A 20852-nucleotide genomic window follows, 5' to 3' on the forward strand; every position below is an offset into this window, starting at 1 on the left:
GTAAAACTGTCAGATGAAGATAGAACAAAACATCCTGAACAATTAACAGATTACGAATGTTTCAATGCTTTGAAGGAAATGAAAAAAAAAAAGAGCCCAGGATCGGACGGTTTGACCATTGAATTTTACAAACTTTTTTGGAATGATATCAAGCAGTATTTAATTAACTCCTTAAATTTTTCATTTCAACATGGACATTTAACCCCACTTCAAAACCAAGGTATTATTTCACTGTTGCCGAAAAAGGAAAACGATATTTTATCCATAAAAAACTGGCGGCCCGTGTCTTTATTAAATGTGGATTGCAAAATTGCAACAAAATCGATTGCAAATAGAAAAAAAATATTCCTTGAAAAATTAATCAATTATGACCGAACAGGATTTATCAAAGGGAGATATATTGGGGACAATATACGAATTTTAAATGAAATAATTGACAAAGTAAATGACAATAATGAACGTGGACTCATTTTCTTTTCAGACATCCAAAAAGCCTTTGATAGCCTGGATCACACTTTTATGTTCAAATGTCTAGAAACAATGGGGTTCAGTCAATCTACTATAAATTGGGTTAAATTATTGTATAGCAATGCAAATTCATGTATCCCCAATAATGTTCAGAATTTTTTAACATCAAAAAGGGCGTAAGACAGGGATGTCCCCTCTCACCATACCTATTTATAATCTGCATAGAATTTTTAGCTAACACTATAAGAAATAATCAAAATATTAAAGGAGTCAAAATGGGCAACATTGAAAGAAAACAAACACTATTTGTAGATGATGCATGTTTCCCACTGGATGGCAGCCAACAGTCCTCATAAGTACCATAAACAATTTTTTTAATATATCAGGATTAAAACTAAATAATAGTAAGTGTTCAGTTATGACACTAGGTTCATTCATTAATAACAATGTAAAATATTGCCCCAAAGAAAAATTCGAATGGAATTGCGAACACGCAACAGCGCTGGGTATAAAACTGTATAATACAACAAATGCAACTACGGAATACACTATTTTAAATAAATTACAGGAATTTAACAATTGTTTACAAAAATGGAAGAAATGAAAACTTTCCTTAATCGGAAAAATTACTGTTCTTAAAATGTTTGCTTTACCAACAATAATATATACACTTACAGTCCTAGAAGGCCCAAATGAAAGATTAGTCAACGAACTTAAAACAAAAATGTTCAAATGTTCAAAGGGACTTGATTTTAAGAGTATCTTTGTTAAACCTCTATTGCTTACAAACGATACTAAATTGAGAGAATTCCAATATAAATATATAATGATAATTATTCCTAACAATAGCTTTTTACTGAAGTGCGGGCTTAAACCCTCCAATTTATGTGATTTTTGTTGCATGATGATCGACTCAAATATTCATATATTTTGGGACTGCACAACAATACAAACATTCTGGCATGATCTTAAAATGTACATCGAAACATCAATTAATACACGTATTGGAATGGACTACACATACGAAAAAAAAATTTGTAATGTTTTAGATGGTAATTTACCAACATCCGTAGCTGTTAATTTTATTACATTACTGGCGAAATTTTTCATTTTTAAAAACAAGAATCAGGCAACGATACCCACAATCCATAACTTTAAAGATTACCTCCAGCGTAGACTTAGAATTGAAGAAACGATTGCTATAACCAAAAATAAATTTAGCAAATATACCATAAAAAAGACATTTTTGGGCTAAGATTTTTGTGCGCATTTTTTTCTATGTTTTTTTTTCTCTTTTTTCAAATATGTTTTTTTTTAAAGCTCTTCTTTCATTCCCTTGTTTTGCTCCTTACGTTATCAGCTACATATTATCTTAAAATATATATGATCTCTGTATTCCGGTACTTGTGTAAAACTTGATGCTTTTCGAGAATAAAATACTGAAAACCAAAAAAAAAAAAAAGAAAAAAAAAGAAATATCATCTCGGCATAGGCGTAGTGCCACCTACCGTTCATCGCGAAGCGAGCGGGAATATCGCTATATTGATGATGATAATGATGATTATGATGAGGGTGGTGCTAATGAACGGCTGGGATTCCATGGTGGACATTGGGACCAGAGAGAACCACCACATAGGCAGACACCTCGGACCGCTTTGACTAGTTACCAACCAGCTTCGCATGGAAGGGTTAGAGAAGACAGCCGTGTTAACGATGACGAGAATTGGCTGGTGGCCAGGTTCCAGATGATGTGAATTCGTGATCTTGACTGATGCATATGAATCGAATATTTATTATAAATATGCATAATGATTCGTATGTTATTTGTAAGGTGATCTATTCCCAACAGTGTTTATATAACTTAATGTTGCATATCTTTATACAAATGTGAAATATACTTTTCTGTTTTACCTAATATTTTATTATGATTTATAGCATTCGCAGCGTATTGATGTTTACGAACAAACAACAGGCAGGTATCAACAACCAATAGTTGTATTCAATACAAGTATACGCAAATATCAAATGACTGGTTTACCTTATTTAGATACTACCTAATATTCATCGTTTGATAACATTTAATGTAAATTAATACAAATATTAAGATGATTGACAAGATGGACGGATCGACCCAAACTTTTTACATTTGAGTGTATCAAAATAATTCTGCTTAATTAAGGTTTAAACACATGCTAATATTAATTTCTGCAATTAATAATTAAGTATTATATAAGTATGCCATCGTCTGAAACGGTGTGCATGGAGAGTTTGACATTTGAAATTAATCTAACGTATAATATAGTTTTAATAAATTAATATTTCGATTGATATTGCATAACGTTAACTAACATGAATGTATAAACGTGCATTTGTAAACGTATACATGTAAATTGTAAAATACATAATAAATTCCACTGACTGAATCAATTATCATGAAACTTGGAAAACCAAATATCTTACAAACATGAAAGTATGATAGATAGCTTCCGGTTCTTAATGCGATTATGAAAACATATTTGGTTGAATGCCAGCAAATAGTGTTTCGCTCAAAATACCCGAATCAATTACGACCATCTTGAAAACGAAAACAAGGCCGTTTTGAAGAATAATCAAATATTTTACCTGTAAACTTATTATATTATTTGGTTAGAGTTTAGTTATGAGAGTTCTTGTTAACTTTTAGTTGTAATTGGACCGGAAAGGTCAATGTAATTGTCAAGTTATACATCTTATCAACGACATTGAATTCAACTTACACATTAGTAGCCAATATATACTGTTAACTGGCACACATTTGGACATTCAAATTAAATTATAATATGTTCTTGTAAATGCTACGTAGTATTGACACATTTAGATACTTTATGTTTTATCCACCGACAAGTAACTAGTAAATTGACAATAATAACATTTTACGGAAAAGACGGAAACTTACTACGATGAGCTTGACTGAAACCAAATTCCAAATTGTGTAAGAATGCGATATTCGACACAACACCTAACACAGCAAATAAGTGATATTTGCTTAGCGTTGTTTGAATGTCAAATTATCAAAACGTTGATTTGATATTGACCCAATGTCATGTGTCTGCTTGTTTATCACTTACAAATACCTAGCCCTTGGGACAGGATAATGAATGATAATGATAATATATATATATATATATATATATATATATATATATATATATATATATATATATATATATATATATATATATATATATATATATTGCAAGCATGCACAGAAGCCGTCGAAATGCAATAACGCTAATTGGTATACGTTTCCAAAAACACTTGGAGACATTTCTAACGCATCACATATTCATATCAATATAGCTCCCTTATTTTGGAACGGATTGTGTTGAAATTTGGACCAAGAAAAATTCAACACATATCTGATTATTCCTGAAAATTTAATTGAAATTGAAAAATAACACAATATCAAACTTAACAAATTAAAAACGTCACTTCAAAAGTGAAATTCGCAAACTCGTACAACGTAAAATAATAACAATGTGAAAAGTAAAACGCATAAACTTACACGTCTTAATAACTGACCGGCTTGCAACATGCCGATTGAGCCGTTGCGCTCCTGAATATTCATACGAGCCATATTATTTTTTTTAAATTAATGTTATGTTTTTCTTGTATCAAAGCTCACATAGAATGATGAAATTGAAATTAAATTGGGATAACATGTATATCGCGTTTTACTACACTTGGTGACTTTTCTAACGCAACACTTAAAACTTACACATCTCAGTAATAAGTAAATATTTTTATTTAAAATTATTTTATTAAAATTATTTTAAAAAAATAATTTAAAATTGCAATGTGATCACTTGACTACATTATGTGCAAGCTAACGATAAAATCATTCATCCGTGACGATCGGACGCTTGAGCAAGTGGGGAAGGTAGCCTGCAAAGTGCGCGATTGCTCTGCTGAATATTCATACGAGCTATATTGTTTTGTTAATTAATTTTATGTTTTCCTTGTGTAAGAACCCACCTAAAATAACTAAATTGAAATAAAACTAAAATTATATCGCGTTTCACCATTTCCACGTGCACAAATGTGGAACCACACCTACCCCACGTGCTAAAGCGTCCAATCGGCACGGATGAATGATTTTATTGTGAGCTTGCATAGATTGTAGTCAAATGATCGTATGTAAAATTTTTAATCAATATATTTACTCATAACTGAGCTATTCAAGTTTGAAAAGTGATGCGTTAGAAAAGTCCCCAAGTGTACATCGTGTAACACAGATTACATATAGTTGCAAATTTAGTTATTGCATGTCAGGTAATTGTTTACCATAGCAAAATGTGTTGCACATCACCCCAGCGGCATGTTACAGACAATGAAAAGTATCAAACTTTCCTGTACACTCGCTCCATATCAGTTAAGTCCGTTGTAGAGGCTCAAGGCACTGTGTAAACAACAGCATACCAAGGTAGCAATGTGCTTCCAACACACATCATGTGTAACTGAGGCCAGCCGTGTCTAGGAACCATCGATCATTATAATATGTTTACATGCCCTTTGTTTAAGAAAGGCACATCTACGAACATACTCTTCTATTTCACTAATAATAATAGGTAAAATATTGCCGTAGTTGTCGTCAATTTGGCCCATACGCGTACCAAATACTTTTCTGCTTATGTTTCATCCTGCTCTCACAAGATATATCTCTCAAAAGTGAATATGAAAAAAACTGTTCCGGGTCTGAGGCCACAGCAGCAAGCTTGGTTTTCGCTTCTATCATGCAGTCGTCGCCTGTCAACACGAGAGCTTTAATCATGGCCTTCAAGTAGTGTACCAAGCCGATGATTGCATTCGAATTTGTTCGTCTCGTGTAGGTAAATGTTTTCTGCCAAATGGATCACATTCTCATCCCACCATGTCGCCAGCGATTCCTGATTGAACTCTCTTATCAAACTCTGAAAATTAGTGATGCACTGTCTAACTGTAACACGCTTTGTAATTTGTCTTCGTATACCAAGTCGGAAGGCATCACGCTTCATTGGCACCATAGCAGAAGAAACAAGCTTGTGAACGGCGACCAAGACATGAGGGTTTTCTGCTTCTAAACATTGCGCAGAAAACATATGCTGAATGTAAACTGTGTGGTTACATTAAAGGCAGTTTGTATATAAAGAAAAGTTGTATTCTTATTTCAGGATTCAACAATATAGCTTGTGATAAGGCTGGTCGAAAATTTGGGTTGATATGGGGATTTACCTGTTGACCTGCAAGCTTTGTCCTCAGAATTGTATGGGCATGGCTTAATCCTGTATATGACACTGATGGGTTACGGACAAACGCTTGTTAACTGTGTCGTCTTGAAATAACACTAGGGCTGCATATTGTGAACCTTCGGTACCAGTTTAGGATGATTTGTTGTACATTTCACAAATAATGAAGTACACGTTGATGAAAGAACTGCTTATTGGTGTTTCTCCATCTTCTGAGCATTTCAATCCATAGCTAGCAAGAAGAGTGAGTGCACATCTGATGGATTGATAACTTGAGAATGAACCACACCAATTATGTTGAAAGCAATGAGAAGACTTCTGCTGCGATATCTAACTTGCATCGTATGTAATGATGTTCGCGTCAATCATCTTTGACTTAAGTTCACAGGCACCTGGTAAAGCAAGTGCAACTGTGTATTGTTATGGTCTCTCAATCAGGTTTCTGATTCTGGAGGATGATCTGTCTGTATTGGCAGAGGATTCAGTAATAACTCTTCACCTGCCCCCTAATGTGTGCAAAAGGCTGTTGAAGCTCCTCAGTGTGATGTGCACTGCTTTGAAACAGCTTTTCTCAGGTACCTTAAAGCAACCCTGTCCAATAATGGCACCTGTACCGCTTAGCTCCATTAAAAAAATTGGTAATGGCAGAGATGGCCCTGCTAAACAGGTTATCAAGCAGCTCAACCACCTTCCCCCCACCATGTAGAGTCGCTACAATTCCATCGTAGTCTCAATCCCACTGAACGGCTGGACGCTGCGTAAGGACACAGAACGCAGGATACAATCAAAACATCAAACACAAGTGTCTCCAATGCTAAAATATAGCATAGATATATAAGAATGTGCAATAGTCGTTATTTAAAAATGTTTTTGGATTAATCAATCTGATGGTTATGGTAATGAAGGGCTTCCGTCACAGTTGATATAGCATGCCAAAGCATGTCTATTGTTGACATGTTTATATCTCAACCAAGTAATATGTCATTTATAGGCGATTTATAAGCGATAGATATCTATGCGAACAGTATATACACATTAACATTGTTTAAATATATTGTTAATTGACTAGTCATTTTCGGATAATACAGCTAATAATATCTTATGAGGTGTCTATTCGCATCTGATCGTGTACGAATACTATAAGGCTGCCAGATCAGGCCAGGCCAGATCAGATAAAATGTATTTGTTCACAGTTTGATACTGATTTGGAAGGTTGCGTATCTTAAAGTATCTTATGTCATGTTATTATTCAAATAGCCAAATAACTATCAGCCTAGTTTTTGAAAAGAAATAATCCATTCAAATTCAGAACAAACTGCCAAATTCGACACATGTTTTTTTTGTTATAAATGATCAGCACATTTATGAAATGATTTTTTGGCTGTCGAACGGGTCGCTTTATAGATATGATATATAGACATTTTACAAGTTATATCTTGGAAGCAAACGCGCATGGTTGTTTTATTCTTATTTACAGACAAAACGTGCTCTAAAGATGAATCTTAGGCCAACCGATATTTATTATTCACAAAGTTCAATAAGCAACCGTTTTGATATGTTTAAAGTTGGACGAAAACTAGGAGTAACACTGGACAGTATCTGTGAAGAAAGGTAAAAACAAAGAGTTGATAGCTGAATTCAAAATGTAATGTTTGTAAAGAAATTAAAGGACAAGTATACTATATGTAAAATAAAACAGAACATATTAGTAAGATGTTTTAGCGTTGAAAAACAATTAAATTTTACATTGAATTGTGGTATTGATTAACTTAATATCGTGTTAACAGACAAATGTAAGCGCGAAAAATATCACGTGACGAGGTCGTTAACAAGGGGTTTCTTGGTCAGTCTCGCGGTCCGTTGGCTCGGAACTGCTTGGCTTTTTTTGCTTGTGATTGGAATTAAAAGTACCTATAATTATAACAACCAGATAAATAATGGTAGGAAACGAAACAGAAACAGAAGTGGATAATACAATCGAGTAAGTGTTTTATTTCGCCCCGTGGTGTAAAGTACTATGAACTTCTAGACAAGTTTCCCAGATACTTCGGCTTGAAGACATTGTGATGTGGGACGTGATCAGAATTGTAATTGAGGCCGATCTCAGACAAATGTGTACAACACTGTGAGGTATGAAATGGATAATTGCGAAATTCAAGCAAAGCAGGACTAGGGTCGATGATCAAATACTGCAAGTGGCAGATAAGGCATTTGACAATCTTTTTACTGCCTCAAGTGACAAAGAAATATCAGCAAACGACGATTTGTCTTTTATGGATCCTAGAATGATTCTAACTTTATAATACACACAAGAATCCGACACATTCATAACGCTGCCGCAAAAAAAGAGAAAACCCCAGACAATAAAACGAGCTTATAGATAGTGGCGACCGGGTTGAAACAATTTTTCTCAAAACGTCGGTGCAAAACTGTTTCTTCTGAATCTACGTAGAAGAGCGGCTTAATCATTTCTTCAGGACCGACAAGATAAAACGCACCGAGTTCTATTTAGCCTTTACGAGACAAATTCTTTGAATTCGTGGAATGCTTAGACTGAATCAGTGTCTTCAACTTCGACTAAATCTACCGAGAGCTCCAAGCCGAGCAAAGGTTTTGTTGGGGGACTTTTTTCCCAGATATGGAATTTTCAATTCTAATTCAACAATTCTAGTTCGTTTAAGACAACCAAAGAAAGATTGTCGTATCTTTCAAGCAAATTGATCGTTCCCCATTGTAACAAAGTATCGGCACCGTTACCAAGAAGCCACGACTCCCGCCGAAAAGGACCAGCCAAAAATGGAGGCGGAATTTATCAATAGATCATTGTGATTGCGAGGTCATTCTTAACGGAATAAAGCATGGTTAACATCGTCGACCTGGAAAAATATTGGAAAGTGTTAAATTATACTATTGTCTTTCAACAACAAATGCTGATGTGAGCACACGTTGATAATTCACAATTGTAATAAAAATTTGAAATGGGCATTGCAAAAGTGTAGATAAAAAACAACATCGTCTTTAAGCTCTCGCCGCGATTCCTAAGAAAGAGTCATCTAAGATTCATTACTGCAGAAGACCAAACACAGACGCACAACAAATGTCAAACTGTGTTACATGAACTTATATGTCTTTTACAGGAATTGTGATTCTTAATAAATTATGACAAAGTCGAAATACCGGTTCAAAGGTTACTATTTTTGGAGTAACAGTTGATTTCCAGAATTATATAGTTATACCCTTTCTATGCTTGAGAAGAAGTATCTGAAATACGGTCGAAAGTAAATAGGCTACTTAATTGTCCAAACACTTTCTGCATACAAATTTAAAATTGCATTTTACCGATTGTGGATGACAGAGCTGCTACGTCACCCTCAATTGATTCTTAAATCAAACTGCAGGGGCGGCTTTTTCCATGGTGATTGTTGGTACACACCATGCACAAAAGCTTTAACACCAAACTACGTGAAGGTATCAAATATTGAATAAGCGGCACAATTTTGGTTACAATTTTGGGGCAATAAACGGATTGTGTGAATTGTGACTACATGGCATCATGCGCTTTTATCAATAACGGAACTTGCAAAAACTTTTTTTCTTCGTGAAATCGCTGTTATGTAAATTCTTGTTATCGGTGATCTATGCTTGTGCTAGTAAATTGCATTAGCATGAAACTAGTCAACGTCTGTTTAGCACTATGGCTTAGTAGGGGCATTCAAATCAAAGTCTGTGTAAACTTTCATTTCTGATGGCTGTTCAAAATCGGGCCTCGGGTTAAATACGTAGGTGACGGTGTAGTGTATGAGACGTCTATTGAACCTGCTATGTTGCGTAATATTTACGCGCAAGCCAATTAAAAACGCTCATTGGACACAGGTTTTTGGGCAACCTGTCTGACTCTGTTTTATGTATAATAATTGTTAATAAATCGTCTTCTTAAAAGCGAAGTTACGTTTAAGCCCTCAAAGGATTTTACGCTGATAGGACATAAGTTTCTATCTTGAGGATGTTGACAAAATTTGTTGGAGCAGACTTATTGAATACCTAACGCCAAATTGTCATTAACGTGCATGGCAGACAGTCGTTTATTTCCAGCCCTGGCTATTTATTAACAGTTTTAGTTTACTAAATATGTTAACCTTGCTGGCCCGCTTTTGTCAAACAAGGCACTTGCAAGCCTCTATGGTGACGTTTTTGCTACCCTTGTGACCCCGGCAACATGTGAACGCATTATTTTCGAGCATCTTTCTGTAACAATGATGCCATTTTGGCAGATATTTTCATACTGTAAGACGATTAGAAATATACGTTGTTTTAATCATACATCAGTATCTTTCGTAACCGCGCCGCAACCGTAAACCTTGTTTGAAGACATGTCATCGTATGAGTCTAATACAAGATAAATAAGATAGACCTTTTGAACTTACATATGCATCATTGTTAAATTCACCAAATTATTATGTTCATATTATGATATACTGGGCAATTAATTCGTATTTTACATTAATGGTATACACAATTGAATTGTGTATTCATGCGCACGATTAAAAAAAACCTAGCGCGCGCTTATTTAGAAGAAGTTTGTTAGTTTTGTTGAATATAGGTCTCTTAAGAACTTAGAGTCTGCACCGGTATTTTGTTTTTGTTTTAACAATAATTTACTTGTGATGTTATAATAATATCTTAATACTTCAACAGAATTACCAATGCATATGTTTGTTATTTTCATTCAGGTGCAGTATCGAAGCATTGCCAACAATTAACGTAGCAAAACGCGGGGAGAAGTGGGTAACGGCTGATAACAGACGGCTGTGGGTGTTGAAGGAGTTAGAGCGACTTGGGAAGTGTGACAGCGTACCGGTCATTGTCAGAAGTGATATTCCGTCGAAAAAACTAACCTCCAAAAACGGGGGCGTTTCGGTAAACGTCCGAGGCCCACCTGGTGGTGAATGGTACAAGAAACCTTGCGCTGGCAGAAGCCATTACACTATAGTACCATCAAGATCAAACGACCCAGGCTGGGACGATACAGATGCGGATTACGATTTTTTTACAAACTTTATTAAAGGCACGTTATAAAAATTCAAGGATCACGAAGTTGAACATGAAATGAATCACTCGTGCACAGAATAGACTTACAAATCAGAGTACTTTATATTACGCTTTATGATTTTTTTTCTCAAAGGGCGTGATTTTGAGTTGTATTGCTACATATAACACAGCGTTTAAGGAAATATACGTTGTGCACAATAACAGACCAGAGTACTTCATATTACGATTTATGGAAATTTTTCTCAAAGGGCATGATTATAAGTTGTATTGCTAAATATAACAGCGTTTCAGGAAATATAAGCTGTGCACAATAACATACCAGTATCAACTTATTGTGTAGTTTTGTTTTATATCAAAGTTAATTACATTTAACGCACATGAATTCAACTTTATAAATAGTTGTGAAAGAATTCAAGTGTTTCTCATGCATGAACAATTTTTATATAAAGCTGACACGCTGAAAGAAATCGGGGTCCAGAACAAAATATTGTTCAAGGCAGATGATACCGTTGTTTTTTTAATGATGAATATACATTAGTTATTCAATTATTCTTGTGGGTATATAATATGTGTTATTATACAGATTAATGTTAAGATCATTTTACAAGGAAATAAGTTAAGCGTATGAAAATTCTACCAGAATCTACTATGTAACTATGTATATGTATGTAAAATTTCCGAATATTTTATATCAATACAACTTTGTGTGTACATTTAATGTATTTTTCCCAATTATATAGATAGGCACAATGGTAGAGTGATTCGATAAAACGTAGTCCTTTTGAACGACCGTCGACCATTATAACTAATATATTTGATCATTGATATATATTATCACCTATGGTCATGTTTTTTCAATACTACGTAAAAATAAATTTCTTTCATTTTTTATATTTCGACTGATGAATGTTGATACAAAAATGTTTTTATCACACGCACTTTTCTTCCGCTTTGTTGCAGACTAGTATTGCGTGCAGTAAAGGCGAATTGACCATCAGATTTGCCACGAAAATTTGAGATCGATAGAGATAGAACTCGTATTTCGCTTACGAAACCAAACGACGGACCATTATGCTGTTGTTGAAATGAAATGTCGATAATTAACAGATGTAATGTTTAGATGCAACAATATCTCACCCCCTACAAAAATGACCTTATCCGATAGGCTTAGAGCAGACACGTGCCCATGGTGTATTTTCCATACAGCCCGAGTAATTTCCATACACCCCGAGTCATCGAGTAGTCGGTTGATGTATAATCGTTTCACAGTTAGTAACTGACGGTTTATTTTGCTCTCGTATGGTATGAAATAACCGAGGGTGTATAGCCCATACACCATCAGTTACTAACAGTGTAACTAATAATATTGTTCAACCTTGCTAATGATATCAGTTTCAAGTTGTAAAATTGTTCGTGATTTAACATTTATCAAACAATGTTATCAAATTCTACGTCATTTCACATTATATCATAATATTTTTTATCATAATATATTTTAATTATATAAGGGATGAAATCTTTAAACATTTACATTTATCTTTGAAAGGAGCTTATTATGGAACGAATGTGAATGGCATTATTGAACGGACTTCCATACACCTGATTTGGAAACAGTTGAACATTGGAACAATTTATGATGGTGGAGGCCTCTCCGCTCTCTCTATAATCAACTGTTCGCAGCCATTCATTATTTTAATACTAGAGAAATGTATATTCAAACTCATGTTTGAAAACAGCTTACGTTTATAGAGAATAATAAATTTACTCATAACTATGAGTAAATATCCTTTCCAGAGTGAGAGTTCATAGATAAGTATGCAGTTTGAAAATAATTTGCATCAAATGATCCTCTTGAGAGTCCTATGCAATGTACAGTAATGTCCATAGCTCAAAGGACATGAATACACATCTTGAGCAAATATACACATTATGCTACTTGTTTAGAATTCGTTCGTTATTGTGAAAATGGGTTTTATTATTTGACAGACATTAATTTGATGATCGGCCAAGTTTTGTAATCACGTTCAAGGGAAATGGTAATACGTTAAAGGGACATGACATTGATCCCGTAGTTATTTACGCACCATATTAAATAATAATAATAGATATAAAATAACTGACACGAATTGTTTTTAATTGACGCTATTTTGAGATAATAGCTGCAACTGAACATGTGTGACGAACGATGTAAATTTCATTGACTGTCGATATTTTAAAAGAAGTTGTGTGGTTATTTAAATCATTAATCTTTTTTAATATAATGGTACCGTTGCGGCTCAAACGCATTAACCCTCGCGTGTGAAAGTTACAAAATACTTTGTGAAGATCTCCTTCACATATTCAATGTTAAGGAAATAATTTAAACAAAAACGCATTACGTTTGCATAGAGACCCTTGAAACATACCTTTTTTAACGAGCATTCCGTGCCAAATTGATTTGTACATTTAAAAAGATAGATCATGCGATATGTAAGAAAGAACTCAACACGAATCAAAGTTCACTGTTGCACATCCATCTTATACCTGCTATTCTCCAAATATTGGAGGTATACCTTCAACTGTCAAGGTATCAAGTATTCTCCAACCACAAAGCGAAATTGTGAATTTCTTGTACGTGACAATATTTCCCTTCCACATGTACAAAACATATTCAAAAATAAAGTCATGTCAAGTGCTTCTACGACGAATTTAGTCTTTAAAAATAAATTGTTTTGATTTTTTTAGAGAGTATAAAACTTATCTTTATTTTATTTTATTTTTAAATAAATAATGTTTTTAAAATGAATGGTTCCGCTGGGGCTTGAACCCAGGACCTCTCGCGTGTGAAGCGAGCGTGATAACCACTACACTACGGAACCGATATTGTGTTCATTTATTGAGCATGAGGCTATAACTTAATTTTTGTGTCCAATTATGTGGAATAATGTTCGTTTCCCAATACGACATCTAGATAAATTCGGATGATCATCATGCATGTGGGGATGTGGCTCAGTGGTAGAGCGTTCGCTTTGCATGTGAAATGCCCCGGGTTCGATCCCCGGCAATTCCAAATTATTCGAATCATGTTATTCAACATTTAACACTTTACGTATACGGTCTCGTGGTGTTTTTTTTTAAATATAACCCCCACACCATCAGGTACAAAGAGAACTTCATTACGAAACGCAGTTGTCCGCTCCTCCTTCTTTTCGTTTACAAACCCTTTCCGGAGTGTGAGTTCATCGTTAACTATGCAATTTGAAAATGAATTGCATCAAACGATCCTCTTCAGAGTAATGTGCAAGGTACATTAATGTCCATAGCTCAAAGGACATGAATACACATCTTGAGCAAATATACACATTATTCTACTTGTTTAAAATATTTTCGTTATCGTGAAATGGGGTTTATTATTGGACATACAAATATTTGATAATCGGCCAAGTTTTGTAATCACGTTCAAGGGAAATGGCATTACGTTTAAGGGACATGACATTGATCACGTAGTAATTTACATTGATCACGTAGTAATTTAAGCATCATATTTAATAATAATAATAGATATGAAATAACTGACAAGAATTGTTTTAATTGACGCTTCTTTGAGATAATACATGTAGCTGCAACTGAACATGTCAGACGAACGATATAAATTTCATTTACTGTCGATATTTTAAAAGAAGTTGTGCGTTTTTTATGTAATAATTCTTTTTTAATTGAATGGTTCAGTTGCGGCTCAGACGCATGAACCCTCGCGTGTGAAAGTTACAAAATACTTTGTGAAGATCCCCTTCACATGTTCAATGTAATGGCAATAATTTAAACAAAAAACGCATTACGTTTGCATAGAGAGCTTCGAAACATACCCTTTTTTAACGAGCATTCCGTGTCAAATTGATTCGAACATTTACAAAGATAGGTGATGCGATATGTAAGAAAGAACACACTATGAATCAAAGTTCACTGTTGCACATCCATCTTATACCTGCTATTCTCGCAATATTGAAGGTATACCTTCAACTGTCAAGGTATCAGGTAGTCTCCAACCACCAAGCAAAATAGCCAATTTCTTGTACGTAACAATGTTTTCCGACCACATGTACAAAACATAATCAAAAATAAAGTCATGTCAAGTGCTTATAAAGCGGATTGTTTCTTGAAGTAAATTGTTTTGATTGTTTAGAGAGTATATCCTTTATCTTTATTGTTTTGTTATTTTAAAATAAATTAATGTTTTTAAAAAGAATGGTTCCGCTGGGGCTTGAACCTAGGACCTTTCGCGTGTGAAGCGAGCGTGATAACCACCACACTACGGAACCGATGTTTGGATGATTTATTGAGCATGAGTCTATAACTTGTTTATTTACACATTCAAGAATAATATTCGTTTCCCAGTGCGACATCTAGATAAAGTTGGATGTTCAATGTATATTTATGGGGATGTGACTCAGAGGTAGAGCGTTCGCTTTGCATGTGATATGCCCCGGTTTCGATCCCCGGCATCTACAAATGATTCGAATAATGCTATTCAACATTTTACGCTTTATGTGTACGTTTCGTGATGTGTTTTTTTAATATAACCGCCACTCCATCAGGTTCAAAGAGAACTTCATTACGAAACGCAATTGTCCGCCTCCTCCTTCTTTACGTTTAGAAATCCTTGCCAGAGTGTGAGTTCATCGTTAACTATGCAATATGAAAATGAATTGCATCAAACGATCCTCTTGAGAGTACTGTGCAAGGTACATTAATGTCCATAGCTCAAAGGACGTGACACAAATCAAAGTTCACTGTTGCACATCCATCTTATACCTGCTATTCTCCAAATATTGGAGGTATACCGTAAACTGTCAGTGTATCAGGTAGTCTCCTACCACCAAGTAAAATAGTGAATTTCTTGTATGTAACAATGTTTTCCTACCATGTGTACAAAACATATTCAAAAATAAAGTAATGTCAAGTGCTTCTACAGCGAATTGTGATTTCAATGAAATTGTTTTGATTTTTAGAGAATATAGCTTTTATCTTTAAAACTTCTTTGTTATTTTAAAATGAATTGTGTTGTTTTTTTAAATGAATGGTTCCGCTCGGTCTTGAACCCAGGCCCTCTCGCGCGTGAAGCGAGCGTGATAACCACTACACTACGGATCCTGTTTTTTGTTGATTTATTGAACATGAGGCTATAACTTCATGTTTGTGTACAAATTGTAGAATAATATTCGTTTCCCAGTGCGACATCTAGATACAGTCGGATGTTCATCAAAATTATATTGCAAGTCTAATTATTTTGCTCACCATAAATATCCCTTTGCGAATATTTGAAATCATCTTAAGTTATTGAGAATGAAACTCGAACTCAACAACTTCTGTTGCCAGAAATTTAATTGCATATCAGACCTCATCACATATACGGTTATACAAATAATACACAGACCATTAAAACAATTTTTTTATCAATCTTCCAAATCGGAAAAATTACATTGTTACACTTATTCTGCAATTCGATCACTGTCCGCAAAAATATCTTTATACATTTTACAATGTGATAATCGTAATTATATCCACTTTCATCCCACGGAACTCGCGGCGCATTTTTAACCATTGACTGCTCGCACAACGATGACTATGATAATCCAGATCAGGCCAATAACCGTGGTGACGATTACGAGGTTCCGAGCATTTAGAGAGTGGCTGTTGGCTTGCGCCATGTTGCCATTAGCAATCATTTTTCTTGTCTGTAACAATAGAAAACGTACATGGCGTATAAACGAATAAAGTTCAATCAAAATTGCAATGTAATTCATTATATTTAAATGGTGTGTCAGACCTGAACTAATCACTCGATTGACTCTAAATAATTGAAAGTTGTTAATGAATAAGCGCTTGATAATATTATATTAGTGAAACACGTATACAGTTTGTGTGTGTGTGTTTTTAAGTAATGCATTAAACGAAATGTCAACAACGACAACATCAGTAGCAGAAGTGTCAGCGAGTGTTTTTACAGAATATGTTAGTAGTTTGCAAACGACATATTTAATTGAATTGCAATCAGACGTGTATTAAGTTTTACGGCATTTGCCTTTTTTCAAACACCGATATTCATTACTTTCACAAATACCTCCATGGAGAAATAAATGGCGGCGAGTCCAGTGGGCCAGAAGCAAAACAAGCACGCAAGAATTGAGGACACCATATAGTCCGTTGGTACTGTCCCTACCTGCACTATCACCGCTGCTGGCTGTGGTTGGGATAAAACCTAGATGCGAATATAATCGGAAACTAGTCAAATATAGACAGTGGATACTACAAACACAGCGCATTCTTTACAATTTTATGTGTGAAAATAAATTGAGCAAAAGATAAATAAATAAATAGGCATATTAGTAAGAAGTATCAATTAATCATGTATTATGTTCAGCTAATTATTTTCCAAACATAATTATATTTTGGTATACTCGTCATTAAGTTCATCATTTTCAAAACAAAACAAGTAGCTGATCGTCAAATTTTGTCATTTGCATAAGCAATGAGCTTCTTCAATAACACAGATCAACATGTATATAATTACAATAAATCATGAAACTAAAATAATAATATCTGTTTGTGTAAAATATAGCTCGCAACTTTCAGCTGATTCCCTGAAACACTGCGTTCAAGGAAAATAACATTTGTTAAAGGCATCAGTGATATTTAACCAACCAGCTAGAACGTTCCGCAACGAATAGCGATATAAAAATATATGTAAACGATGCAGAGTTGCCGCTAAGATTGTAAGAAAATAAAATAATATGTTAACTTTAGCGTAAGATGGAACAAACATCTTGGAACAATATAATACAATTGCAGACTTTTCTAACTCAACATTTTTCAAACTAAAATACCTCAAAAATTAGTCAAGATTTTTATTTAAACACGTATTAATGTGATCAGTTGGCTGCTTTTCCACGATGCAATCATTCAACAATCGGACGCTTAAGCTCGTTGGTAGGTATGGTTTCATCTTTTTACACATGAAAATAGTGAATCGCAATGAAATCATTTCACATTTTATTTCTTTTTAATGATTCTTGGTGCGTTCTTACCACCAGGAGAACATACAATTTATTTAAAAAAAACAATATGACTCGTATGAATATTCAGGAGCGCATCCGCGCAATTTGCATGTTGAAGGCTACCTACCGGACTTGCTAAAGCGTCCGATCGTTACGGATGAACGATTTTATCTTGAGCTTGCACATAATATAGTACAAAGATCTCATGTACAATTTTAAAGGGGCCGTCCAACAGATTTTTTGGCATGTATTGAAGCTTGTCATTAAATGCTTTAAATGCTTTATATTGATAAATTTAAACATTTGAACTTAAAATCTAAAGTAAAAAAAACAAGAATGCAATTTTAAAAAAAGGAAAAAAGTAACCCTCAACAGGGCTCGAACCACTGACGCCTGGAGTCCTGAAGTAAAAAGCCTTCCACCTAGACCACTCGACCATCCATGCTCATATACAGAGCGGATGTATTGTTTAGCAAGCAATTGTTTAGCATTTATAAGCAATGCTCGTAGTTTCCCAAAATATCGAATCGCGTCGATACGACGCTTTATCTGTTGGACGGCCCCTTTAAATAAAAATCTTATCTCATAACTGAGATATTGGAGTGTTAAAAGATTTGCGTTAGAAAAGTATGCAAATCAACATTACACTCCACGTTAAACTTGTTTGTTGCCACGACACATCGTGTGAAAAGAAATGTAATTTCCATGACCTGTCCTGTTAAAAGCATGTTTAACTTACCACAACCTGCCCAGGTTCTCCGACATAGCTTGGTTGTATGTAGCCAGCGTGCTCCTTGTTGTCTGGCTGTCCGTGATAAACTGCCTGCTGAGTGAAGGCCGATGGTTGCTGCTGCTGGTGCTGCTGAGTTTGAAACTGCGGCTGAGACACCGGATAATCGCTCGGTGGGTTTTCATTTGCTGAGGAAATATTTATGCACATAAATAATGTTGCGGAAAAACGATAAGATCAAGATGAACTATATGAGATATAGACTGTCATCGATAGAAATATTGACAATACATATATTTATTACTTTAAAATGCCTTGTAATCCAGGCTTTGTTAAAAATTTCACACAAACAAAATGTTGAGTTCTCATCTGAAGTAATTACATAAATTAGATTCGACTGTTCCGTTATTAAATAACGTCGACACAACATATTATGAATTATATCACTTTTAATTAACACGGTTGAACGCAGAGCTTACCATAGCATACCATATAGATTGTTTGACAAATATGTTAACAATGAGAAACGTATTAGTATCCGAACATCAATAAAACTATATATCCGCAATTTCACAAGTAAAACAAAATAAAAAGACAACAAATGTTTTATTTTTTTCCATTTTATTCCCTGTAAGGTTATGCCTACGTAACAAAAATTACCGGCTTTTTCCATCATGCAAGTATGTTACAATATGCTAAGTACTCAGTATTACAAATAAAATATTGGCAATGGTTTTTACACTTAATGGTAAACAGGAAACGATTTTGATGTGTTGATTTGATAGCTACGTTCACACACTCAAGAGTTCCGCACTTATTTAAAACAACGTTCACGTTTATAAATGAACAAGTAAAACATTCTGTATACTAGCTAAGTCTGTAATGCGCTTTAACAAGAATTTGGAGTTCGATTATTGATACAACCACATTGAAAACATATATGGGAGCATTTTACTTAAATACCGTTAAATTTGGTGACACATACAAAAATCGCCGATATAAATCTAGACTTGTTTATAATCTTGGAGATTTTATCGCGTCACGTTAAATATATTACCCAAAATTAAATTTATAATTTGGCGAAATAAACAAAAAACGCAGTAAAAAAATCTAGACTTGTTTGTGTGTTGTTTTTTATCGCTCAATGTAAAATAAATTAACTTAAGTCAAGTATTTAATTGTTATTAAATATTTTTTTAAGCAACATACGATACGAAAACTGCACATTTACAATATTGCACTGTTAATAACAAAAAAAAATCAGAGACACATTCCGGATATGATTGCCACTTATACTCATATCAAATCAGATAAAAAGTCGAAAGTTTGACAAAATATATCCTAGTTCAAACTATACTATAACGTTTTGCTACGTGACAACTTATCTTTTAACAAACACATTTAAAACAATATGTCAAAACAAACGTGCAAACGCAGGTATATTAGATACATTAAAGTAACCTTTATATTAAAACAGCTTCCGCTAACTTCTAAATCTTATGGGACTTTTCACAGTCTGGAAAATTAACACGTTTGACCAGAAATGTCAAAAATGCATTAAGGAATATCTACATTACATTCAAACAAGCTTGATAGCACTACGAACTAACACAGATATTGAAAATATATGTTCCATGATGTAAAATCACTATTGAAAATCGGTACAATAATATAGCGTATGTAACGCCTTTCATAGAGTATTTGATATATTCAATACTTGTATAGCTAACATAGTTTTTAAAAATACGCAAAATGTCTAGAGCCTCGTTGGTGTATGTGTAGGTGCTGGATTATTCTTCCGGAGGTTCTGGGTTCGAATGCAAGTTAAGTCAATAGTTATGTTTCTATGCTATTTACGTATTTTACACTATTCCAAAAAATGAAATATTTAATTACATTTTTAATTAGTCAATGGACAACTGTTAATTAAATGTGAATAATTATAATGCAACATTGTTTAGAAACAATCATAACAAGTGTCGCGAAAAAGCACCATATAACAGTTTCTTTCGTTATTTTTGTCACTTTATGTTTGTTCTGCACCGTTGATTTTGTTGTCGTTGTTATTGTTTGATATTTGTTTGAGGGTTTCATTTTTTTAGGAGAAGGCACGAATGAGGGCTGGACGTTTATTAATTCGCTTAAGAAGATTTACGCCCTCAAATCAATTTGCACATGATTTCATTTAAAAAGCGGTTCCTATTCCCGTAGCATACTCCAAACGCCATCGTCTTGATACTACATACGAATCGAAGCGTTGCATTGTCCCGGTTATACATCCAGCGCGCATGCGCAGTGCGTTGGGAC

The 20852-nt window shown here is 34.3% G+C and overlaps 1 protein-coding gene and 4 non-coding genes across 5 annotated transcripts; 1 reads left to right on the forward strand and 4 right to left on the reverse strand.

Annotated features, from left to right (window-relative positions):
- Window positions 1-13566: 13566 nt before the first annotated feature.
- Trnav-cac (transfer RNA valine (anticodon CAC)) lies at window positions 13567-13639 on the reverse strand. The gene has a single exon. It is a non-coding gene; the product is annotated as a tRNA-Val (tRNA).
- A 119-nt stretch (window positions 13640-13758) lies between these two features.
- Window positions 13759-13830, forward strand: Trnaa-ugc (transfer RNA alanine (anticodon UGC)). Its single transcript has one exon. It is a non-coding gene; the product is annotated as a tRNA-Ala (tRNA).
- Window positions 13831-15006: 1176 nt separating this feature from the next.
- On the reverse strand, window positions 15007-15079 carry Trnav-cac (transfer RNA valine (anticodon CAC)). Its single transcript has one exon. It is a non-coding gene; the product is annotated as a tRNA-Val (tRNA).
- Window positions 15080-15838: 759 nt separating this feature from the next.
- On the reverse strand, window positions 15839-15911 carry Trnav-cac (transfer RNA valine (anticodon CAC)). Its single transcript has one exon. It is a non-coding gene; the product is annotated as a tRNA-Val (tRNA).
- A 213-nt stretch (window positions 15912-16124) lies between these two features.
- Window positions 16125-19286, reverse strand: LOC127842396 (proline rich transmembrane protein 1B-like). The gene is made up of 4 exons (XM_052371882.1): window positions 19206-19286; window positions 18555-18733; window positions 16882-17019; window positions 16125-16495 (listed from the first exon to the last, which is right to left on the reverse strand). Exons 1-4 carry the CDS (start codon window positions 19219-19221, stop codon window positions 16355-16357), a joined length of 474 nt encoding a protein of 157 aa, XP_052227842.1. The 5' UTR covers window positions 19222-19286; the 3' UTR covers window positions 16125-16354.
- Window positions 19287-20852: the final 1566 nt, after the last annotated feature.

Source organism: Dreissena polymorpha, chromosome 8, assembly GCF_020536995.1.
Source record: "Dreissena polymorpha isolate Duluth1 chromosome 8, UMN_Dpol_1.0, whole genome shotgun sequence".
In the NCBI taxonomy this organism is placed as follows: domain Eukaryota; kingdom Metazoa; phylum Mollusca; class Bivalvia; order Myida; family Dreissenidae; genus Dreissena; species Dreissena polymorpha.

What these genes read in the sequence shown, in the direction of transcription:
- LOC127842396 (XM_052371882.1), bottom strand. An exon ending in GAGAACCTGGGCAGGTTGTG is followed by an intron (nt 17,020 to 18,554) that starts GTAAGTTAAACA and finishes ATTCGCATCTAG; the next exon opens with GTTTTATCCCAACCACAGCC. An exon ending in CCATTTATTTCTCCATGGAG is followed by an intron (nt 16,496 to 16,881) that starts GTATTTGTGAAA and finishes CTATTGTTACAG; the next exon opens with ACAAGAAAAATGATTGCTAA.